This window comes from Populus alba, chromosome 2 (genome assembly GCF_005239225.2).
Source record: "Populus alba chromosome 2, ASM523922v2, whole genome shotgun sequence".
Classification (NCBI taxonomy): domain Eukaryota; kingdom Viridiplantae; phylum Streptophyta; class Magnoliopsida; order Malpighiales; family Salicaceae; genus Populus; species Populus alba.
The window spans coordinates 4,580,252-4,605,953 of record NC_133285.1 but is presented as its reverse complement, the minus strand read 5'-3'; the positions used below and the strand labels follow the sequence as shown (position 1 = coordinate 4,605,953).

The 25,702-nt window shown below is 34.7% G+C and overlaps 2 protein-coding genes across 2 annotated transcripts in view; one reads left to right on the top strand and one right to left on the bottom strand.

Annotated features, from left to right (window-relative positions):
- Positions 1-21,803, top strand: part of LOC118049147 (low affinity sulfate transporter 3) — a 28,888-nt gene extending 7,085 nt beyond the window's left edge. The window contains exons 2-13 of the mRNA XM_035059055.2: positions 17,477-17,864; positions 17,969-18,017; positions 18,128-18,335; positions 18,429-18,603; positions 18,885-18,950; positions 19,050-19,280; positions 19,363-19,489; positions 19,606-19,892; positions 20,782-20,975; positions 21,104-21,189; positions 21,286-21,362; positions 21,490-21,803. Coding sequence (XP_034914946.1) covers positions 17,583-17,864; positions 17,969-18,017; positions 18,128-18,335; positions 18,429-18,603; positions 18,885-18,950; positions 19,050-19,280; positions 19,363-19,489; positions 19,606-19,892; positions 20,782-20,975; positions 21,104-21,189; positions 21,286-21,362; positions 21,490-21,642 — 1,935 coding nt within the window. The 5' untranslated portion in view covers positions 17,477-17,582 and the 3' untranslated portion in view covers positions 21,643-21,803. The remainder of the gene's footprint in view (positions 1-17,476; positions 17,865-17,968; positions 18,018-18,127; positions 18,336-18,428; positions 18,604-18,884; positions 18,951-19,049; positions 19,281-19,362; positions 19,490-19,605; positions 19,893-20,781; positions 20,976-21,103; positions 21,190-21,285; positions 21,363-21,489) is intronic.
- Positions 21,804-21,813: 10 nt separating this feature from the next.
- Positions 21,814-25,534, bottom strand: LOC118049148 (agamous-like MADS-box protein AGL104). Its single transcript, XM_035059056.2, has 12 exons — positions 25,334-25,534; positions 24,419-24,472; positions 24,278-24,313; positions 24,156-24,189; positions 23,905-23,966; positions 23,725-23,752; positions 23,585-23,646; positions 23,303-23,402; positions 23,168-23,218; positions 22,919-23,061; positions 22,561-22,735; positions 21,814-22,320 (listed from the first exon to the last, which is right to left on the bottom strand). Exons 1-12 carry the CDS (start codon positions 25,516-25,518, stop codon positions 22,156-22,158), a joined length of 1,095 nt encoding a protein of 364 aa, XP_034914947.1. The 5' UTR covers positions 25,519-25,534; the 3' UTR covers positions 21,814-22,155.
- Positions 25,535-25,702: the final 168 nt, after the last annotated feature.

Genomic DNA, 25,702 nt, shown 5'->3' with positions numbered 1-25,702 from the left:
TCTTTAATTTAATAAGTTGCAGTTTTTTTCAAAGAAATCTTATCCATTGCAGCAGAGCACTGATTCTTTAAAAGTTGACTTGTTGCTACTTTATTTCTTAACAATCAAATTTTTTCTTTAATGTATAATATCCTGAAAATCAAGGTTGATGCATACATTGAAGCAAAAGATAAGTGAACTTCTGACATTGTGAATGGAGATAAAAATGTTTCTAAGATCATATACTCTCAGCGGACACCTCTGCACCGCCGGGTTCTTCTTATCACTAGCTCATATAATGTGAAATATTAATTTAATTTAGCTAACCGTCCAAAAATATATAAATCATTTTAATTGAGACACCTTTCAGTTAATCATAAATTAAAACTCAAATTCTGCAACTACGAGTAAAAAAACAATGGTTTCGAGGAGGAAGAGAAGGGGGCTGACTGTGCTATGCTTCAATAATGGCTTCGAAGTCCCGTTACAGCTTCTCTGATGATGCCCTCCCGATTCCATATGGATCATACAGAATATTTTATCTTGTTAGAATAATTTTGTCAAGCCCAATAATTGATATTGCTGTCTGCACATACACACCGCTTTCAATTGTGAGGTGGAGTCCTTTGAAAACCTGGAGGGAAAATACTTATTAAAGTGGAATTAGAATTTAAATATTATTGAGAGGGCCAATATAAAAAATGTAAGAGGTTAACATGAAAATAAGTAGAGATAAAATATATAGATCCCACCTAGAATAAGTTATCATGGGATACTATAAGAAATATCTTTAAAATCAATGTGATCATACAATATAAAAAAGAAGAAGAAGAACCTGCTTCTTAGCGTACTCGGTTGGGCCAATACTACTTTATTTATTATACTAATATTAAATCTACAGTACCCTAAGCTTTTAAAAGGAAAAAAAATTATAATAAAAAATTATATAGAATATAAAATCCACCGATATTAGAATTTTTAAACTCAATAAAAAAACTAAAAAAATATTAACTTTTTTTTAAAAAAAACTCGTGCACTATATATTACAAAAAGGCAGATTTTTCTAGTTTTTGATAATCTAAATAAGAAAAATAATATGCAGTTACTGGGTTCATCATCGTGTTGTAGGTGGATAACATAAACAGGAAGAATAGCATAACTTTTTAGGGACCGATTCCAATAATTCATGAATAAAGCCTTGGTAAGTCAATTTTCGGCCTATTTTGCCATAGCCAGACTGTATAATTTTAATTTTCTAGGTAATGAATTATCATCAAAGAAAGAAAAAATCATAATTGAGCTCATATAGCATATTTTATTTAAATCATAAATGCGACATATTGCATGCTTAAATTGTTGGCATGCATACACATTTATGCATTTTATCCACAATTAAGTGTGCTAGGAAAAATACTTGGCTAATTTGTAAAATTTATATTATTTGACCCTATACAACCTATTAAAATCAAATAATATGGATATTGTATATCATAATGGATAAATTAAAGAAATGGATATTACGGGTTGGGTGACAAGTTGAAATTTTTAAAACCCAGTCAATTCGATCCACCTTGTATACCTTATATAATCCACTAACAATATAAACCTGTATTACCTGCTATAAACTCTATTTCTATCTATCTATTCAATTCTTTTTCTCTTTCACCGCTCAACCTCTCACTCTCTTATTTCCATATCTTGTTAACAGTGGCAACCTAATTCAGCTGCTATTTTGACAAACTAAAACCACTAATCCCTTCCATCCATCTTTATAACAAAAAACCCCAACTTTTCAATAAACCTTCACCATATCCATGTCAATCGAATAATCTTTTAAAAAATAAAAATCCTAATTGCAAAGACTAAAATCTAAAAATCAATTTTTTGAGATATTTTTTACAAGATAGATATGATGATATTTATGTATTGTTTTGTCTTTCACTTTTTTTTTTTGTTATTATTATTTTTTATGGTGAAATGTTTAGCAAATAGATGTAAAAATATAGGTGATACTTCTTTTGGTATTTTAACTTGGTGGAAAACTACCAACTTTAAATATCTAATATTCTATAAAGTCGCAAGAGATGTCCTAGATATTTTTATGTCTATAGTTTCCTCTTAATCGACTTTTAGCATGAGGGGTCATGTACTAGATCTCCTTTAGAAATTTATTGAACCCAATAATTATCGAAGCTCTTATTTGTTGTCAAAATTAGATTCGCTCTTCTGCAACACTAATAGATTTTTCACAAATAATAAATGATCTTGAAAATATGAAAAACTATACAGTTTTATTTATATTGTATAAAATTTAGATTAATTGTTAAGCTATAATTAACTAAACTATTTTATTATCTTTCTACTTTTTTAAAGTTTACTAATTTAGCCATGAAAGTTGAAGAGTAATGATTCATTATTGATAATATGAGATGATGAGTAATTGTTAAACAATTATTTTTTGACTTTTCATTATTATGTGACTGTTACAAAGTTAAGTTTATACATATGTGACAACTTGGTCCAAACTCAGGTGGGTTATTGAAGGTGTTGTATAATTATGTGTTGTCGTTGCTATTTCATTGCTACTTTTTGTTGTTTTTAAATAGCTAATATTGATTGATGTTCTCATAACAACTATGGAGCTGTAATAGTTCAATTCAAGTTCCTGTTCAAAACTTACTATGTATTTTTATGATAAAGGTTTTTTTTTGTTTATAACTTAATTTGTTGTTATATTTTTTTTTTTTCTTTTTTTTTTCAATTAATTCTTTCATTTTATTCAATTGATTTAGTTGATGTATTAAGCATAAATTATTTGCTGCATCTTATAACAAGTTTTAGATAAATCTTTTAAGCCCAAATCTTAGTTTTAATTAAGCCAAACCAATGAAAATTCAGAATATAAGCCCAACCTATGAATATTTATAATACCCACAAAATATTTAGCCAAACCCAATATATTTAACTCACTCAAGTCCAAAAACATTTAAATAAATCGAGTTTACAATTTGTAAAATATCTGAAGTTGGGTTTGATACAATTATGGGCACAAACCTGAACTAACTGTATCCATAAACATCCAAATCCATAATGATAGAGTCATTTTTATATAGTTAGCAGATTCAATCTAAGACTTGATAAAAAAAGTTTATTATGTCATCGAGTCAATTTTTTTTTCTTTTTTTTTTGGATATATATATATATATATATATAAAGGAGTTGATTCATCCGAGTTTGGACCATGTTAGGTCAAACTTATTGGGTTTCTAATGCCTAACTAGTCTACTTCTTATTTTGTTTAATTTCAAACTCGATTTGAATTGGATTTAGAGTCTTTAGATTCTCAAATCAATTTATACGACAACGTGAGTTTAATAACATCAACTCTTAGTGTTTTTTTAAGAATAGTATATTATGAGTAATAAACAATATTAATTGTGTTAATGAACTACAATTTAATTTATTTTGGTATCCACTTTCTTCTTAAGGCTTGAATTTGAATTTCTCATTTTTGTAATAAAAAAAATATTAATGTGAAAGTATGATGAAAAATAACGAGTTTAAATACATTATTATTTTCCATTTTTAATACAAAACTATTATATTATTTGTTAATGGGATTACAATCTTTAACAAGTACAAGGACATATCGTACCAAAATTAAATACAGGCATGTTTCCATGACATGTAAGACATGTTGAATGGTGCTGAAGGTAGTTCTTATATATGTATATAAAAGATAACGTACATGACCTTAGCATTTTACCCTAATAATGATCCGTAAGTCTTTAAAGGCTACTATCTAAAATGATAGGGGACAATACATTGACCATATTGCTTTCGTCTCCATGTAAGTTGGTGAGATTTATGGCTATAAAAACAGACATTAAATACAAGTAAAGGATTCAAATCTCTACACTCCTTCAATCTCTGTTTTGAAAGTCTAGGCACCTAAAATAGGGATGGATACTAAAATTATTTATTTTATTCTTGATCAATATAATAATAACAAATTAACCATGCAGCAATGATTATTTTACCTTTAATGACTAGTTCTTATTACAATAGCGAAGAGTAAAATAATCATTTTATTATTATAATTCGCAATGAAATTACTCATGGTCTATAATAGAGATACCAAGCCCTTATAGTTTTTTTTTTTTAAAAAAATTAATGGTTAATATAATGTTATAAATATTAGTCAAATAATGATCAATCCTTTAAACAGAATTCAATTCAAAGGGTGAGCTATTCTGTAATAGTAATTGAAATGATGTTTGTCTTGTCATGAACCTTCCACTGTTATGGATAGATAGACCGGAGATTCAATACAGTTGAAAAATTGATACTTCAAATAAAATACATGTATTGCCTTTAAAGGAAAATGTAAATCATGCAACTATATGCAGACTGCTCTTTATTGCGTTTTTCTTTGAACTTTTTCTCTTCTAAATGTCTCATTATGTTCCTATAATTTGTCCTTGCCACACTATGCTCTCCTGAATTATTGGGCACTTGCTTAACTTGGGGCAAATTTCACACCCCTACTGCAATTAACTTTGGGCAAAAACAACTATGGTCTCACATCATGAGTAGGGTTTTTTTTTTTTTAAAAAAAAAAAGCTTCAGAGAATTATCTTTTGATTAAAATTCAATGGTCTATGTTGAATTAATTGCAAGTCAACATAGTAATTCATTAATCCAAACCTAGTTTAAGCAAGATTTTGTTTTAAAACAAATTGAAAATTAATCAATGAAACCTGCTTAATTTGATTAAATCTAATTAATCTGGTTGACTTATCTAAGTTTAGATGAAATTTGGTTAAGTTAACTTCAAAAATAGTTTTTTTCTTTAGCTTTTGTCTAAAATAACAACAATATGCTTATGAGATACAAATATAGATTCCAAATTGCCCCTTACAGCCTAGTCATGAGATTTAATTTACACAATCTTGGACCAAATTTCGCCGAGCATATAGGTAAGCAACTCTTAATTGTATTATTAGCTAGGTTTAGTTTGTCTCTTGAATTATTTAGCAAGTGAATTATTTAGCAAGTGCTTAACACATGGGACCAGTCCAGCTTCATCTAATTTAGGTGGCATCTAAAAACATGTAACCATGTGGCAACTTAACACATATGGCGAGTTCTCCCACGAAGACGAACACAGTTCAGCATCAAAGCCTCTCACATTGTAGTGGTGCCCGCTAGAGATCGCGTTCTTAAGCCACGCAAAGGATTAATTCTCCTGACCCGGAAGGGGCCAGACGAAACCTTATTCATAAATTAAAAAAAAAAAAAAAACACTTAACACATCTGACAGATATAAAATTCAATTTTCATCTAATAACTTGAATTTATAAATATATACTCTTGTGGATAGGAGCTCATTGTTTTGAAATAGAAAATTATACTGAAAACAAATCCTTTAATTTAAAAATTTTTGCTTACAAGATTTAGTATCAACAAAGGATAATGGGCCATGCATGCATCTCTTAATTAATTTTTTGGTAAGCTTAGTTGAAATTAAGGTGCAATGCTCGAAGCCACCTGTCTGGTTTTATATTAATTGCGATCTTTTGATATCATTGACATATTAATGATTTTCCTCAGGATCATACGATACGTTAATAATTTAATTATTTTAATGAATCAAATCAGTGATTTTCTTCCCCTCGATCGAGACACCTGGATAATGTATGGAGAATTTCAGGCTACTAATCGACTTTTAGATCAATGATTATTTTCATCATGTCACTTAGAAAAGTGGGTTAAGAATCTAATACATTGATCCTTGAACAATAAGGAGCATTGGATAATTAAACTAAGCCTTTTTTTTTTTTTTTTGTTATCATAGAATCATTTCATCTCGATTTACACATAAATTAGTTTTAAAATACTCTTCAATCATTGATGAAATGATTATTAAACTAAGATAATTTATCGTATTATTATGGACATGGAAAATCTAAATCTTTCTTATTTAAATTACTTCTTATTACATTATTCAATAGTACCTTATTTAGTGGAGTCATTGTCTAATGATCGTGAGGATATCATTCCCGTTGCTCAAACATTTTATTTGTAAGTGTAATACTGTTTATTTTGTATAAAATATTTTATGAATAAGTAATTTTTTATAAAATATTTTGTATGTAAAATATCTTTTTAATATTTAGTTTGAAAAATATTTCTACATAAAATATTTTCTATGTAAATATTTTTTTAGTGGTGGTGAAATGGCACATAATAGCGACGGTGGTAATAATATAATAACAATGATTGAAAATGTGGTAGTGAGTTAGTTGTTGTTGTGATGGTGAAAGCGATAATAACATGCATGTTAGTGGTGAAAAAAAAAATAGTGTTGATAATGAAAAAGAAGATGGTGGTGATGGTGATGGTGATGGTGAAATGAAGATAATAATTGAAATAATTGGTTAATATTATAAATAAATTACTATTTATAATATATTTTATACTGATCAATTTTACATAAAACACAAGCAAAAGAAAACATGAAAAATATTTCTATGTAAAACATTTCACACTAAACAAACGGACCCTTAAATTCATTTTCATTTTCTTTTACTGGAGCCTACGTGTTAAAATTAACATTATAAAGATTTATTATATCTGTCTAGATACTAGCTGCCTCAATCTTCTTTCACAAACTTTCTACCTAGATTGCGTCCACATTGGCATTTTAGGTGCATAAATTGAGTAATGGGTTAAATAATTATGTTCTATTGAAATAAAAAAAAATTTAAAAAAATTATATAGTTTATATATAAAAGAGTGAAAATGTCGATCTCAATGTTTAACAAAACCCATGTACATTTTTTTCCTTAAAAAAAACAAAATCACAGCTAATGTTTTTTTCTATTTCTTGTTCTCGAGTGACTTTAAATAGTCTTACAAATCTTATCAAGTTAAGACTTCTATTTTATCCAATTAAGAAGAAAAAAATAGTAAATTAACTATTTTCTAATTACACTAAAACTTTTTTAGCACGAATCTTATAAATATATAAAGATCCATAACAAAATAGATAAACAGTTTAAAAAAGTCAAAATTTAGATTTAGATATAAACAATTAGTTCATGTTTTTTTTTTTTAATATTTTTGGTTCTTTTTGAAAAAGTAAAAATAAGGATTTTAAATTTGAATTTTGAATAATTACCATCCATGGAGACATTTCGGTGTTATTTTTAGGAGTGGAAAATACATACTTGAATTGGTTCGAGGTTTGCCAGTTGGGTTGGACAGCATCAATAGCAAAGATTGAAGTAGAGAAAATCTTTCTCGCGGTAAAAACATGATCGAGACATATCATGGAGGGAAAAAAGTGGCCTGGATAAGTCAACATGCTATTTGACATGTGTTTTGATGCCAACAGATCATGATTTTTTTTTTAAAAAAAAAAAATATATATACATGACTTTTCATGTATTTTTGGCCATAGATTTTTTTTTCATAAAAAATTAAAAAACTTATGTGTCAATCTAATTAAATAAATTAGGATTTATTCATGTCAATAAATGTTAAAAACATTGCTAATGATAACTAAAGAATAAATTGAAAAAAAATTTAGAAATAAATGTAGATCAAGATATTTAATCTCAAATATATATTTAATTATGTTTAATAACTTTATTTTTTTAAATAAATTTTTTATTTTAGAAAATGATTATCTGTCCTAATAAAACGATGTCTACCCAATAAAAAAAATTATTTTCTTTTTTAAAATATCATGAAATGAGTATCTTATGTTTACATTCAATCAATTACCTTAATTTAATTAAAAAAATAACTTTTAAAAAATATCAAAGTGAAAAAAATAACAATAAAAAAATAATGATCAAATTTGATAGGAAAAAAAAACTTAAGGAGGATCAAATTGTAAAAAAAAAAAAAAATCAATTTAAGAACTTATCTCATATAAAAAAAAAATAGTCAAAAGAATAAGGATGAAATTTGAAAGAATGAAATAATTGAAGAGGGATGAAATTGAAAAAACAAATTCAATTTTATAAATTACTTCAAACAAAACAAATAGTAATCAAAAGAAAATGGATCAAATATGAAAGAATAATAAATTAAAAACTTGCTTTGAAATTTTAAAGGAACAAACATGAAAATCAAAGAGGAGAAAAGAAAGAAGAAAAAAATAAATTGGATAATCATTGGAAACATGTGTTGCCTCATCACAAAGAGGATGCCAAAACAATTCAAATGCTACAATGAAAATCTACATCTGATCAAAGAAAGACCTCGCATACGCCTCTTGAAGGGCACTATGAACGCCCACACGTGCAACACACTTGTGTGTCAGTACTTTTTAATATTATTTATATTTATCAAATTACAAAATTTCTCCTAAACCAACTTAATAATAAAAAAAAAAACTTGAATGAAAACACACAAATACCACTAGAGGTAAGTTAAAGAAAATTCTATTTTTAAGAACATGTAGTCATTTTACCATGCTTAAAAAAATAGAAAAAAAATATGAAAACACCTTTGGATAAGAACTTTAAATTTTTTTTAAAGCAAGGGTAGAATATTCATTTTATTATGCATTATAAAAGTTAAAGTATTTAATTAAATACCCCTATAAATTTGGTAATGAGTAATAAATCCTTATAAAATTGCCAGATTACCCTAAAAGCTAGTATTGTGGTTTTTTTTATAGCAAAATTGGTATTTAAGTATGGATTGCTGTAGTTAAATACTCACATTTTTAGAGTTTTGTTAATATATAATATCATTAGATCCGGTTGTAAAAGGCTGACGATGATCTGAATTATAATGCAAAACCGAGATCAGTTAACGAAGTTTCCCTATCTGTCATTAGCTGCGCATGTACCTTACCCTGGAAAGGGCGAGGAGATTTAATTTGTTTGCTTGATTTAAAATTGTTGTCTGTGTTAATACAAGCTGCACATAGTAGCTTAAATTCTTACCCGAAGCACTATTAGGCTACAAAAACCATCAGTACGGTTGCATTACAGTTTGATTAATCAAGGCTACAGAGAAATCTAAATATACATTAGACAATCTAGCCAAAAGGGAGTCATTAGATGCCTCAGGAAAAAAAATTGATGTGGTTCTTTTTTCTGTTCCTTTTCTTCTTAATTTTTCCCATATAAGAAAGAAGATACGAAAACTGACTCCCACCAAAAAAAGCTTCAATATTCGATGGAAAATTTCAACATCTTTGAAAGCCAAGCAAGAGGGCAAAATTCTAAATCGAAATCATCACAGGGCCCGTGTCTGTTTAACAGGATACGTACTGCAGAAAAATAAATAAATTGAAGGGTCATATGTCTAGTGGATTCTAGCATTTTCTGCACTAGTATTTTGGTGAAGAACTTGATAACCCTGCATTTTCTGACCATTGAGTGCTGCTGTTTAAAAAGAATAAAAAAAGGAAGATGGTGACCAGAGATATCTACAGGGAATTGGTAGGTCAATGAACAAGAACAGTTTGGAATCTATGTTAGTGGGTCGGCCATAGAAAGTTATGGGGGATGGTTGTGGTGCGAGCTTTATTTTAGATGGAGTAGCACTATAATGAGCAGCTGAGAAAGAGAGCTCATGATTTAGGCGGTTTGATTGTAGCAGAAGGGGACCATGGCACAATGCCACCCGACCAACCCTCATGATCCATACAGATATACTCTGTCTGTTGTAATTAGTGGGAGGACCTGCAATCCATCCATAGCCAAACACATGCATGGTGCTGCTGCTTTGTCTGTGAGAGCTTTTAACTGATCACTGCATTTGGTGATCTTTGTTAATGGATTTGTCAAATCATCTTCTAATCAGAAGAGAATCAGGTGAGATCATTCATTGTTCTGAATTGTGTGGTTATGAGTAATTGAAAATACAGGCTATCGACTTCTGATTGGGAAATTTCGAAAGCCATAATTGATTACATACGAAGGGAATACTCGAGAACAGTATTAATTCAAGAAAACAGCCTTCTGGGAATTAGTCAAAGCAGTTATTGCTGTAGATAATTGGGGTCCAAAATCCTGTGGTAGGTCGAACTTGATAAGTTTTATGAACATTATTAGACTTCTTTTCCCTCCCATGTTAAGCTTGAGGCATAATAGATGATCCACCTCCTTCAATCTAAAGCTGCATTTATGAAGATGGATGTGATGGTGGGACTCAGTACTGGCCTTGGTAAGCTTGAGGCATGGTGGATCAAATTCAGTCAGACACAAGTTAAAAACATATTCTTCTTACAGACGTACATATAATTAAAGCAGAAGGTATTGATCCGATCCCTTACAATCGCGTATCTTTTTCTGCTTTAATTTGGTAATATATGCTGTGTGGTAAGGGACAAAGTTAATTCAACGGGAATCAAATTATGTGGAGGGCCTTCTTCTGAATCGAAGTTTTCCTTTCTGGTTATTCCTTCTGGAGAAGGTTTTTTTTTTTTTTTTCTACACAGAACTGCTACAAATGGATCTTGCCTATCTATCTATCATATCACCGAATCCAAAGATTCTAGAAAAGGTTGTTGCACAAAATGCATTTCTAAAGTGAAGGTTCCGAGCTTGATAGAAATTAAAGTTGTCAAACTTAAATGTTAAAATACCTTTTTTTTTGGCAGACATGTCAGTGCTGAGAGAGATGAATAGGCTTTCGTGTTCTTCATAAGACTGTATGCAAGAGGATTTACACATGAAGATATACACTACATTCGCGTTGGACATGCACTCAGGATGACTCATACACAAAGATGGAGATCTTCTCTAACCTAAGAACCTGGACTAATAAATTATGAATCCATATTATATATAATCATCTTAATTTTTTCAATTCATTCAATGTGAAATATTTCCAATTCACTCATGCATATCTCACATTTTCTTTTCCCAAGGCATTGGAAGGTCTACTGGGTTTTCGACAACAAAATGAAAATCATCTTCTCCATTAAATTATAAACCACCAGATACAGAATCATTAGGTTTATATAAATAATGAACTTTTTATCCAACAGCTTCAATGCTCTTTGTTTCTTGAAACTAAACTTAACTGGGACGTCAGGTGAGATAAATATCTCTATATATGGTTTGGGACGCCCTCCTTCCAGCTTCATACGCACGATTAAACTAACTCGTATGAAACACCATGCCTTAATATACATGAATGCTAGCTGCGATTCTCTGGTAAAGTGTGGTAGTGGCCTGCCATCTAGTAGCTAGATGATGGCCAAAATGATGAAAATAAACCGAAGGCTCACTTCACTTGCACAAGTTTACGGGCAGGATATTTGGCATGTAGAAAGCTCCCATACCGATCACATTTCATAAGAAAACAAAGAAAAATAAATGCCTTAATGAACTTTTAAATTAAAACTAAAATTTCAAAAACCGAAGGGAATGCAAAGGAAGAAAAAGAAAAATAAATGGGCTAGCAATACCTTTTTTTGCGAATTTGATATTGGCAACACGGTTTCCCTTGTTCTATATTTCGATGCTTTTCTTTTGTCTTTCTACTGTAAACCAAAACTTCTAATTAAATTGGTCACAAAAGAATGCAATTAAAACAAAAAAGTTTGAGGAATAAAATGAAAAAAAAAATTATAAAAAGTGTACACCCCAGTTGTTTTAGTTTATCTGTCAACGTTAATGTTAATTAAAGATAATGTTAATATTCTACAAATAATTTGAGTTCCTCTTGAACACCTAGCCACGACAAATTCTAGAATAAAAAAATCAGACATGCAACAAATTTCGTGAGGCTGCGGATGCAAGACAGACTTTGAGTTCTGATGGTGTTTGCAATTGATTTTGTAAGGCGAATGTGTTTTAGTTCAAATAGCAGAAAATCAACCTTCAATTGTTCAAGTCATTGGGTAAAATTGGATGTAAAGTACTGGATGGAAGGTTAGAATTGAGATCCTTATTAGGTTATGTTAAGGGAGAGGTAAAAAATGACGGATTTGATTGATGAAGAACAACACACTGACCATATGAAAGAGGAATATTTTTGCAGTTAACCCTTTCTTGTATCTCGTATTTTTCTCAGATTGATCTATTGAGTTAGTAGGAAAAGAAACAATAGATAAAAACAAGATTTTTCAGAGAATTGTAGAGTAAAATGACATGATATTTAAACACTTCAAGTCACGCGAGAAGATGTTCAAAACATTTAATTCAATGAGATTCGTGATAGAGTTTTGGAATAATTTGCCTGTGTATTGCATTGATAATTTGATGATTTATACAAGTATGAAGGGAGAGTCCTTCGGCTACAAAACAGGAAAATATTTACATTCCATAAATAGAATATTGTGTTTCTATATTCTAATACACCCCCGTAGTCGAAACGGGAGGTTGCCGGACGTTGAGACTATCCCAGAAATCATCAAAAAGTTGTTGCGGAAGTCCCTTAGTAAAGATGTCAGCAATCTGATAACGTGAAGGGACATGTAGAACACGAACTTTACCACGCGCGACTTTTTCCCGCACAAAATGAATATCCATCTCAATATGCTTAGTGCGTTGATGCTAGACTGGGTTGCCAGAAAGATAAACCGCACTGACATTATCATAATATACTAATGTGGCTTTTGAAATGGGACAATGTAACTCCAGAAGTAGGTTACGGATCCAACACGATTCAGAAACAACATTAGCCACTCCCCGGTATTCGGCCTCAGCACTAGACCGTGATAATGTGGGTTGTCTTTTTGCAGACCACGAGAGTAAATTATCTCCAAGGTATACACAATAGCCAGAAGTAGACCGTCTGGTGTCTGGACATCCGCCCCAGTCGGCGTCGGTGTACGAGATAAGAGTATGATCTGATGAGGGATACAGGTGAAGACCAAGATCTAGAGTACCCTGAATATAGCGAATGATGCGCTTTAAGGCCGACATGTGCTGTGTTCTAGGGTCATGCATAAATAGACATATCTGCTGAATCGCGTAGGAAATATCCGGCCGCGTAAATGTCAAATACTGTAGTGCTCCAGCTAGACTACGATATTCAATCGGATCATGATAAGGATTTTTTGAAGAAATGCTGAGTTTAGCTTTTGTGTCCACCGGAGTAGGAGATGGTTTTGAAGAAGACATACCAGCTCGCTCAATGATTTCTTCTGCATATTTCTTTTGTGAAAGAAATAGTCCTCCGGAATATCGTGTAACTGATATACCCAGAAAATAGCTGATGGGACCCAAATCTTTCATAGCAAACTCAGTGGCAAGTTTCGATATGATAGTTTGCCGAAGAGTAGTAGATGATGCGGCAAGAATAATGTCATCCACATATAGAAGGATATACGCCATATCATTACCCTGCCGATAAATGAATAGCGAGTGATCTGAAATAGTGTGAGAGAACCCCAATACGGCCACATAATCAGCAAACCGTTGATACCAAGCACGTGGGGCTTGCTTAAGCCCATAGAGAGATTTCTTTAGCAAACAAACATAATCTGGGTGCTCTGAATTTCGGAAACCTGGAGGTTGATGCATATAAACTGTTTCGTCGAGATTGCCATGCAGAAAGGCATTCTTGACATCTAGCTGATGAAGACACCAAGATTTAGATAAAGCAATGCTCAACACTGTCCGAATGGTTGCCGGTTTGACTACCGGACTAAATGTCTCCCCACAATCAATCCCCGTTTGTTGACCTGCACCATCACCCACAAGACGGGCTTTATACCGCTTAAATGAACCATCAGATTTCTTCTTATGCCTGAAAATCCATAAACTTCGAATGATATTAGCATTAGACGGACGGGGTACTAAGTCCCACGTCTTATTTTCAATAAGAGCATCGTATTCGTCTTTCATGGCCATTTTCCAATTTTGATCATGTAATGCATTAAGGGGATTAGTGGGTAAAGGGGAAATGGATGTGTCAGCCGAAGTATGAAGATTAAAGAGCTTTCGGGGCTTAACAATACCATGTTGGGATCTGGTAGTCATTTGTGGAGAGTGAAAAGAATGGACAATTTGAGGGGGTTGGGCTGGTGCCTTTGGTGGATGTGGACTTTGGGTCTGTGGTGGAGAAGTGGTGGTAGGGGATTCTGCTCGGGGTAATGTGTTTGATGTACTGGCTAGCTCTTGGCTTGGAGAATCGGGGATGGGGTTAGGGGGTGGTGGTTGTGATACCTGAATAGGACTCGAGGGTTGGGGTGGTGGATCAGCAAGTTGTCCAGGAGGATGATTTGGTGAAGCAGGTGAGTGGAGAAAGGGTAAGAGACCTGCATCTAGAAATTCATAAGTAGGACATGAAGGAGTATGTAATGTAGAGAAAGGGAATGTATTCTCATCAAAAATTACATGCCTGGAAACAAGAATTTTACGACTGGAGAGATCATAACATTTATATCCTCTATGGTTAGAGGGGTACCCTAAAAACACACATGGTGTTGACCGAGCTTGCAATTTATTTCTAGAAGTAGACGGAATAAGAGGATAACATAAGCATCCAAAGACTCGAAGATGAGAGTAGGATGGATCTTTTTGGTAGAGAATTTTTGTGGGTGATTGAAAGGCAAGCTGTTTGTTGGGTAGTATATTGAGGAGATAGGTGGCCATTTGAAGTGCATGATGCCAAAATGACGCTGGTAGAGATGCATGAGCAAGGATGGTGCGGATGACATTATTGATGGTACGAATTTTTCTTTCAGCTTTTCCATTTTGAGAAGAAGTATGTGGGCAAGAAAAACGGAAAGTCATGCCATGTAATTGACAAAATTGGTGAAAAGATTTATTGTCGTATTCCCCACCATTGTCACATTGGAAACATTTAATATCTCTCTCAAATTGTGTTTTGATATGAGCACGAAAAGCCAGAAAAATGGAGTGCACTTGAGATTTATTGGCAATTGAAGAAGTCCATAGAAAATTCGTAAAATCATCAAGAAATAAAACATAGTAACGATGACCTTCCGAACTAAGGGTAGGTGATGACCAAATATCGCTATGCACAATATCAAATGGTAAAGAGGTGAATGAGAGAGATTCATAGAAAGGTAATTTAATTTGTTTCCCAAGAAGACATGAATTGCAAAAAAAATTGTCCTGAAATTTATTGCAAATAATGAAATTGTTTCTACGAAGAGAACTTAAAACAGGAGTTCCCGGATGCCCTAAACGATTATGCCATAAATCGGGAGATACAACGGTAAAAGTAGATGGTGTTGAAAAATCAATGGTTGGTCTTGTTATAACTGGATAGAGGTCACCCGAGCTGTTACATCTCATTAAAGGCATCCCCGTTGGAAAATCCTTCACAGAAAAACCGAACGGATCAAATTCGATAGAAGCATTATTTTCAATGGTAAATTTTCTCATAGAGACAAGATTTTTGATCAATTTTGGGGCATGCAAGACATTATTCAAAGTGAAAGGATGTTTGGATTCAGGTAATAATGCATGTCCATAACCAATAATTGGAATAGTATGACCATTTCCGACAGTAATGTTACGATTATTGCTCATATTTAAATAAGATGTGAGATTACCTCCATTTGCAGTCATGTGAGATGTCGCTCCGGTGTCCATATACCATTGAGTATCAGGAGGAGCAATGGAGAGCGTGTGCATAGCCGCTTGGATGTCAGTTGGAGCATAGGAGGAATGGGCCTGCTGTGTGGACTGGGCCGGTGATGTGACTGCTGCCATATGGGCTTGCTGAGGCCTAGGCCCAAGAATGCTGGGCTGGCGTTGAGTGGGCTGCCTCAACGCCAGCCCAGCCGTTGGGTATGGGCATGGTGGGCTGGCCCATTGAGGCCACGGCCCAGCCCAAGGGGCCTGCCCATAAGTGGGTTGTTGTCTCTCCTGCCCATAATAATTGTTTCCCGTCTGGTGCTGCGGGTTCTGGTGCTGCGGGGCATATCCCGGCTGCCATGCCATGGTGTGCCCGTGCCACTGGCTTCCACGGCCACCACTTCTCCCTCTTCCCTTTCCACCGCGAGCTCCGTGGCCACCTCCTCTGCCACCGCGATTGAAAAAGTTGTGGTTGCTGTGGTGTGGGTTTGTGCGGTGCTGTGGGTTTCCAGTGTAGTGTCCACCGGAGTTAGCAGCCGGAGAGACAAAAAAGGCAGAGTTGGGGGGAGATTGGGCAGCCTTTTTCATCCGTGTCGTTTCCTCCAACACAAGCATGGAACGGGCTTTGTAAAAGAGGGGAAGAGAGTCTCCATGGCGGATTTGCGATCCGATGTTGGAATACGCATCAGTCAAGCCGGAGAGGAGTTGAAGAACCAGTCGTTCATTCGACACAGGGGCACCCACATTGGCCAATTGGTCCGAGAGGGATTTGAGATGCTGACAGTAGGAAGAAGCATCGGTGAAATTTTCCATTTGAACTTTGGAAAATTCTTGTTCCAGGTAAAGTGCCCTAGAATTTTTGTTATCTGAGAATATGTCTTTCAATCTGTTCCATGCGGTTTCAGCCTTAGAATCGCGTTCTAGAATTGTATTGAGAAGGTCTTCTGAGATTGTACTGTAAATCCATTGTAAAACAATGGCATCAACACGGGACCAAAGGTCAGGGTCCGTGTCTTGAATTGAAGGAATCTGTGTGTTCTTTTCTGATGAGGCAGGGATGATATGATCCATAACTTGATAAGCTCTAGCATTTATTTTGAACAATTCAGACCATGTAATGTATTGGCCCTTTTCAATGTCTAAGGTGACTTTGATAAAGGTGGTGATGTTGGACACCGTAAGAGCAGGATGAGATTGATGAAGTTTTGTGGGAGGAGAAGAGAGTGAGGTGGCTGAGGTGGTAGAGTCTGTTGTGATTTCTGTCATTGTTGGCTTTCTGAATGTTTTGGGCAGAGCTTGATTAACAGAGAGGGAAGCAGAGTTGAGTGATAATTGTAGTTTGGAAAAGAGGCAGCTAGGATTTAGATGTAGAAGATGACCTAGGGTTGCTCTGATACCATGATAGAGTTTTGGAATAATTTGCCTGTGTATTACATTGATAATTTGATGATTTATACAAGTATGAAGGGAGAGTCCTCCGGCTACAAAACAGGAAAATATTTACATTCCATAAATAGAATATTGTGTTTCTATATTCTAATAATTCGACCTCAAACATCCACTCCCAGTAAACAGGATTTGGTGAAAAAAAAAGAAGGAAAAAAACGCTGTCTTGGCTTTTTCTACAAAGGCATTTGAGAAACCTCCTGATAGTCTTTGATGGATAACAATGAAGGATGGCACGCCATGCTTGATTCATAAATGGCGGTTCAGACCTCAGCACATTAACATATACACCTCTACTATATTCACCTTCGCTGCACTGTCACTGCAAGCTTAATTTACACACACACACACGTATATAAGAATTATGGAGTCCAACTATACCAAATCCATATCTTAAATACTTGTACTAGTGGGGTTAATTGGACTACTTTAAAGGTACCTTTTGCCTAGTGAATATAATGATTGCATTTACTGTTTTTGGACCTGTATTGTAAGCAATATAAGAACACTTAAAACAGATAATATAGGGAAGCTCAGGGAGTTCCCTCAAGCACTTCAAACAGTACCACGGGTTCTCAGCCAATTGAAACCTTGAGCGAGGAAGAGCAGCGGCGGCAGCTTAACATGGAAGATGCTACTAGTCAGCTTGAGAGGGCACAGTGGGTGCTGAATTCTCCTGATCCACCAGGCCTGTTGCAAGAGCTCGGTAGTTCTGTGAGAGAAATTATTTTCCCTCGTGGAAAAAAACACACTTCATCAACTGCGAGGCAAAAACAACAAAGCCGTGCCATAGAATTCTTGCAAGGGGTATTTCCAATCCTGAGATGGGGTAGGGATTACAAAGCTTCCAAGTTTAAAAACGACCTAATGGCAGGTTTAACTCTTGCGAGCCTTAGCATTCCTCAGGTATAATTGTAACTTCTAATTGTTTGGTCACAAAAGATTATTATGACCATGGTAAGGTTATATTTTCAGTCTCCTCTGACATGTATGTAAATTCTTTCTGGTAGAGTATTGGATATGCTAATTTAGCAAAACTTGATCCTCAGTATGGCCTGTGTGAGTTTCTGGGCCCAATTCTATCACTTTTTTGAGTTTTTCTGACTCTTATAATGCCTTGAAATTACTTCTTGCTAATATGTTATCCTATTTGGGATTTGTTGACTTAGATACTAGTGTTATCCCACCTCTGATTTATGCTATAATGGGAAGTTCAAGAGAGATAGCCATCGGTCCTGTAGCTGTGGTATCTATGCTGCTCTCCTCCATGATTGCGGAGATACAAGATCCTTTAGCTGATCCAGTTGCCTATAGAAACTTTGTTTTTACTGTTACCTTGTTTGCTGGGACCTTCCAAGCCTTATTTGGACTGTTTAGGTACGTAATTAATGCTTTCAAAATGAACACTTAACTTCTCATTGCTTTCTACTCCAGAGACCAGACCAGTTGCTCAACCTTTATTATCTGCAGGTTGGGTTTTCTTGTGGACTTCCTTTCTCATGCATCCATTGTTGGATTTATGGGAGGTGCTGCCATTGTCATTGGTCTTCAGCAACTGAAAGGGCTGCTTGGAATCAGCCATTTCACCACCAAAACTGATGTGGTTTCAGTTCTTCACTCGGCTTTTACATCAATTGACCATCCAGTAAGTTCTGCTAGATGATGCATGTTCCATGCCAAGGGTTCATAATTAGTCTTTCTTGAAAATTAATAAGAAAAAATGTCGTAAAACGACACACAGACATCACGAATAATTAGTGACTTGCTGAAATGATTCGTGTTTGGATTTATTTTATTTTTATTTTTTCCCACTCTGTTCTTCTCCAGAATTCATTTGAGTAGATATATCAGAAAGAAATAGTACATCAGTTAAATTGTCACCGATTTGACAGTGTTCTTTTTTTTACCTTTCGCTGCTCATGACAGTGGAGCCCATTGAATTTCGTCCTCGGTTGTTCATTCCTAATTTTTCTCCTATTTGCCCGGTTTATTGTAAGTAATCACATGCTAGCATCCCCGAGTTTCCATGTTCAAGCAAGTTTTTTCTGTTTCATGGACTAATAAGTCTTGAGAAAACTGTTGCGTATGCAGGGAAGGAGAAACAAGAAGCTCTTCTGGTTCCCAGCTATTGCTCCTCTCGTGTCAGTAATATTGTCCACTTTAATTGTGTTTTTGACAAAAGCTGACAAGCATGGAGTTAAGATTGTAAGACACATCAAAGGAGGCCTGAACCGGAGTTCAGTCCATGACTTACAACTCAGTGGCCCACAAGTGGGGCAAGCAGCCAAAATTGGGCTCATTTCTGCCATTGTTGCTCTTACCGTGCGTATGCAAAACTTATGTCAAGTGTTTATCCAAAAAATTTTAGATAAGTTTCATGATGTTAGTTAAACATCTGCATCAGGAAGCCATTGCTGTTGGCCGGTCTTTTGCTTCCATAAAGGGCTACCACATTGATGGGAACAAGGAAATGCTTGCCATAGGCTTCATGAACATTGCAGGATCTTTATCTTCTTGCTATGTTGCAACCGGTGAGCTCCATTGGCCACTTATTCTAGTCACTAAATTCACACCAAATTAGTGGTATCCAATCAACTATTAGCCTGTAAACTCATACAAAATATTTGATTGCGACTTCCTTCTGCAGGTTCATTCTCAAGAACTGCTGTGAATTTCAGTGCAGGATGTCAAACATTGGTGTCCAATATAGTAATGTCTATTACAGTACTTGTCTCACTAGAGGTGTTTACTAGGCTCTTGTACTACACTCCCACTGCGATCCTTGCTTCAATCATTCTGTCAGCTCTTCCTGGACTCATTGACATACGGGGAGCTTATTATATCTGGAAAGTTGATAAACTAGACTTCATCGCTTGCATTGGTGCTTTCTTTGGCGTCTTGTTTGCGTCAGTGGAGATTGGTCTTCTAGCTGCGGTAATTCCAATTAGTTTTCTGTTTTATTTAATTCCCATTCTATTCATTTACAAACACGCAAGCCTCATCAAGAATCAATTAGCAAGACCATGAACAACAACAACAAAACAAAATAAAACATCTATCGATCTTTTAACGCAAAACTCATATATTCATGTGTCTTTAGTACCATGTCGGTCGAATCCAGATATTCAAAGATAAACGTGGAGGAACTTAAGAATCTCGTGACTGGTGGGTGCGTCTCATAATTGAGTTATAATCATTCATCGAGCATCTGAAATTGATGGGGTATTCTCATCGTTGGACCTATTGACTTCCAGTCAGCTGCCATGTTCTGTTTCTGACAACTTCGTGCCCACCACAACTTTTCGTCGTATGGATCTGATAGGAGTTGGGAGCTAAAAGAATCTTCACTTGACTGGTGAACAGTCTAGCACTATGAAAAATGAGTTACTAGATGGGCTAGGATATAAGACCATATATCATATATGCCCGTGAAATCTGTACTGGTAGTCGAATAGTGGCTTGTAGTTGGGAATACTTTGGATTAGCGTAGGAATATTGAGAGTTTTAAACCTATCCCTGCTACTTATCAGTGCTTTATGGCATCTAAATTTTTTTCAATGCCTTAAATCATCAAGTTGATTCGATTTTACATAACAAGTCAGTTAACAGTTCGCAGTCGTTTTTCTTGAAGCGAACACTGAGAGATTCCATGGGGGAACCTTAAAAGAAGTATTTTGGCTTCACGTATTTGCTATCTGTTTGATGTATAATGTGTTAACACGTGATCATAAATTACAGACCCCCTTCCCCATAATTAAGGCACCAAGCTAAATGTTCAATCAGCATATAGACTGTGTCTGACCACAAATTTGATGGATTGCAGGTCACAATCTCATTTGCAAGGATATTGCTGAATGCCATTAGACCAGGCATAGAAGCACTTGGGAGACTACCAAGAGCTGATGTGTACTGTGATATGAACCAATATCCCATGGCCGTTAAAACTCCCGGCATTTTAGCAGTCCGCATCAACTCTGCCTTGCTTTGCTTTGCGAATGCCAATTTTATAAGAGAAAGGTACAGATTTGTATGTATGTATGTATGTTTGGTTGTGTGTATATATAGTCTGTACATGACACAAGAAGGCTGAAACGAATTAGTGCAGGTTGATTAAATAATTAGCTAAGAATTGCTCCTTGTTTCAGGATATTAAGGTGGGTGACAGAAGAAGTAAATGAAATTAAAGAAAGCACCGAGGGAGGGATTAAAGCAGTAATTCTTGACGTGTCCAGTAAGTGTCTTGGATAAGATTGAAAACAAACTCTGTGTTTTGCTTCAGTGTTCTTCATGAGCACAGATTGAACTTTTTATTTGTGTTTCGCTGCAGATGTAATGAACATTGACACGGCAGGAATTCTTGCGCTAGAAGAGCTGCACAAGGAGTTGCTCGTTCATGAAGCACAAGTAAGACGAGTGACCTGCACTGCATTTTCGGATATACCATACCATCCCAGTTTTAATAAATTTGTTTCTGATATCACAAAATAAAAATAATTAATAAAAAAAAAACTCGTCCGCTGTTTTCTTGCAGTTAGCTATAGCCAACCCCAAGTGGCAAGTGATTCACAAGCTAAGGTTGGCCAAGTTTATAGACCGAATTGGAAGAGGGTGGATTTTCCTCACCGTCAGTGAAGCCGTAGATGCATGTGTTAGCTCTAAATTAACTGCCCTCGCAAACTGTTGATGCGGAGTTTGGCGGCCTCTTGCTTAACCTAATAAGCTCTTTTGCATGGAGTAAAAAAAATATCAAGTATTTCCTTAAATCTGGTCCAAGAAATGAAGCGTTGACGTTCAACAAACGTCTTGTGGTCAATAATAAAGTGATTGATTTTACTGTTTTTGAAAGTTAAAGGTTCGAATCCAACAATTGACATCGAATATTAAATTATTTATAAGAGATAATGTTAATCAGGAATAAATGAATAAATGAATAAAGCAACAAAACCGGTTTAATTTGAGGCTAACATAAATAGAAGTACATTTGCTTATTTACAGAACATAAATTGAGATTTATTAGCATCTATGGAAACTTGAAGGGGTATGTATACCCGGTAATGAAAGAGGTTTGATCTTCCTTCATATGGGTGTGTGTGTGTGTGTGAATTCAAATATTTCAATACTCCATTGATGAGGAGACCTTGACAGCACTGCTTGCTTTACATGTATTTCCTTGCCTCAAAAGTTTCTGAAATTAACCTTACAATTCAAAGATTGTGTGGTGCTCTTGATCATCAAGTCGGGGTACTTTGTTGTCCTCATAGCTTGCGCCATCATTTTCCACCTGTGTATGGGGGCTGCTGATTGGAATCTCCACCTGCTCACGTGGCATCATATCTGGAATATTTGGTCCCACCATTTCATGCTGGTTGCATCATCATTTTTCCCATTATCAATTGCAATGTTTTCCAGAATTCTTAGAAGAAGAAGAATAAAACTCTCTTTAATCTGGTTTTTGCATCAATGTTTTCACTCGTGTTTCTTAAAAATGAGAGAAGCGAAAAGATAGTGATATTGGGGAAAAAAACAGCTGAAGATGCCAGGTCCATAATCATAAACTGGATACTACTATGTTCTTTTGAACCTATCGATGTTAGAAAAGAACCTGAATTTGAGAGTATAAGGAAGGTGACATGGGGTTGGAGTAGAGCACCGTTGAATTATTATATGGTGGCCACTGTGGAAAGTTTCCATCACCAGGCCACTCCCTGAAGTTGTGTGCCTCTGCATTTGAGTGACTTCCTTGCAACAATGAACCATACATTGTGGATGAAAGATTCCTGCACACGGTAGAAGAATCTCTGGCTTAATTTTGTTGACTTCGGGAAAGTTAATTCTGAAGCAAACTTATTAATAGTATAAACGAGGACGTAAATAGCTTTCAACTATAGTATAGCCCATCTAGAACAGTATCTTAGTTATTTGCATTAATTCAAGGAAATAATGAAGTGCGGAATTAAAACCTTAAAGCGTTCAGGGGAGTAGAAGCATTGAAGATTTGGGCGTGGTTGTGAGTTCCATGGTGCAAGATTTCGGCAAGGTCGCTACCAGCATCAGGCAACCAATTTACCATATCATTATTGAAAGAGCTGGTTGGCATCCCATCCTGTGAATCGATCCATGTGTTTGAGTTCAATATTTCACTCGTCAAAATCTCTTCCATGCCTACATTTTAGTTTCTTAGCATATCTAATTATAAGTTAGTAAATTACCTCTATTCTTGATGGATTAAATGAAGATAGATGGTTGCTCAGGAGATATTCCTGTAACACCACAAACCAGACTCATTTTGAAAATTATAAATTAAAAGGGTAATTAACAAATGAGTATAAATTAGTTCTTCCAACCTTTCTTTGCATGACACGTGATAGGGTGTCAACAAGACGTTTGTCGCATGATTCTAGCTCCCCCATGGACGTGAATTTTATCGGGTCTGGCTCATATATCCTACGGTTTTAGGACCAATGAAGTTCACTTGCAGGTAAGTTTAGAACAAAAAAAATCAAGAATAAGAATGGAGAACTACGTACCCTTCTTCTTCTTGTTTATATATATATATATATATATATATATATATATATATATATATATATATATATATATATTGTTTTTCTTTAATTGATCCTAACCTTATCTGTTCCTCTGCTAGTTGAAGTCGCTGCAGCAACCTTGCAATTTCATGCTGGAGTTCCTGCAGTGAAAATCATTAATAAGTTGAGAAGCAACATTAAAAACATTTTTTGAGACTGATAAAAAGGGTATTCCTTACCTCAACCTCCGAGTTAATTGCTGTTGGGCTTTCCAAGGAATGGAAGTGCATCGTTTAGGAACATTAGAAGAAGAAGAAGAAGAAAATAAGAGTAAGTTGTCACAAACAAATCAAGAAAAATTAAAAAAAAAAACCAGAGAGATATATTATACAGAGAAAGGGAGTTATGAGTAGACAAACTTGGAAAGTTGAAGGGCGATATCACTCTCGTTCCTAAGCTGTTGTAGTGTCCTAAACACATACTGCACCGGATAATGCATAACTTAATTGAAAATACTCAAAATCTCCTTGCAATAAAACTGAGATTCTCCCTCTTCCCCGTCCTCTAGTTTTTCTTTTCCCTTTTTGGATGGGACTTGAGTGCACGAAACACAAACAAGAAAAAAATGGCAATAGAATGTTAACTAAGAAAGTTATAATTACTCAATTACCTCTTTGTTCTGAATATCACTGCAACAAGAGAAGCTGAAAAAACTTAAATCAGGGCAGTATTAACCATACAAACAAAAAGGAAAAGAGATAAAACAAAGAGACTCGGCCTGGCTAAGCATACCGATGATGTTGGCCTTGTTCAGGAAAAACTATAGCACTGCAAAGCGAAAAAAGAATACTGTGATGTATATGTTACACTTAGTGACTATTAAGAAAGAAAAACAATAAATTTAGTATATAATCTCTCTTAATAAAACCGTACAGTTGTCTTTCTTGGTCAGGGAGATTAACGAGACGAGCTAGCACATCCTCAATCCTGATTATCCAACATGGCAAATAAAATTACAGCGACGAAAAAGATGGTTCGAAAGAAGAAAATGAAACTCATGGAGTAGAACTACAGATGGACATGAATACATGCAAAAGTATATGATAAAAAAAAAAAAAAAAAAAAAGTAAGAGTTTTATTAGATTTTTTGTTAGCTATTTAATGGTGGAATATCGAAAACACTGAAAAAATCTTGAAACCATAGGAGTAATATTTGAAAACGATAAACAGCTACGAGGAGAAAAGTGGAATATTAATGAATTGATAGGGATGAAATTGTACTCTACTTAACTTGAATACTTCCAAAAATCGAATTCCTGCATGCTTCAAGCAGAGCAGCAGCGGACCATCAATTCCGCACCCATTATGCAGGGCCAAGAATATTGTTTATAAGTCTACCCAGAAATCCTCATTAATCCCTAATTAGGTTATTCACTTTTACAATTGTCAGTGCTGTTAATAATCACAACAATTTTACCAAGCTTGAGTTTTTTCTGAAATGTGTCACCATTGTACTTGGGATTTCTCAAGCTAAGGAGAAAATTGCATGAGCTAGCTAGGATTGATCACGTTAAATAAACCAATATTGATAGGGATAATCTGATAATATCTCCTGGCCTTTTGACATAATTAAAACCGATTCTGGACAATCAACTGTTTATAGAAATGCCTTTATAATCAAAACATATGTTAAGAGCATTGACAATTTTATGACAAACTATGATGAGCTAGGCAATCAAGAAATGTAACAAAATCACGATTATTATGAATGAAAAGGGCTAATAACAAAAGCAAAGGACTTGGAGTTATCTGCGTCAGGAAATGATGAAAAGGCATGGGATGCATCACCTCTTTTTGCCAGAAAAGTGACTTAGACGGCCAGAGGGAGAGAACATGATAAGAGCAATATCAATGTCACAAAGGACGGAAAGCTCATATGCCTTCTTAATGAGTCCATTCCTTCGTTTTGAAAACGTAACCTGTCGATTGGTGTTGTTTTCTATTCTCTTGATCTCCAGCTTAACACGACCCATTTCTTGATCTGTCTCATTTATGTACACAAAGTCGCAAAAAAAGGAATGCTGATCTTCTTTGAATCGCTTTAATTGTAATTTTTAGAATAAGAGAGTTGTGCATGATTCTATATATATATATATATATATATATATATATATATATATAAATGCATGGACAAGGAGAGCCTTCAAATCAAACAAG

What these genes read in the sequence shown, in the direction of transcription:
- LOC118049148 (XM_035059056.2), bottom strand. Translation starts at nt 25,518, where the DNA reads ATGGGTCGTGTTAAGCTGGAGATCAAGAGAATAGAAAACAACACCAAT. An exon ending in CCTGACCAAGAAAGACAACT is followed by an intron (nt 24,314 to 24,418) that starts GTACGGTTTTAT and finishes TTCGCTTTGCAG; the next exon opens with TGCTATAGTTTTTCCTGAAC. An exon ending in GTGATATTCAGAACAAAGAG is followed by an intron (nt 23,967 to 24,155) that starts GTAATTGAGTAA and finishes TATCCGGTGCAG; the next exon opens with TATGTGTTTAGGACACTACA.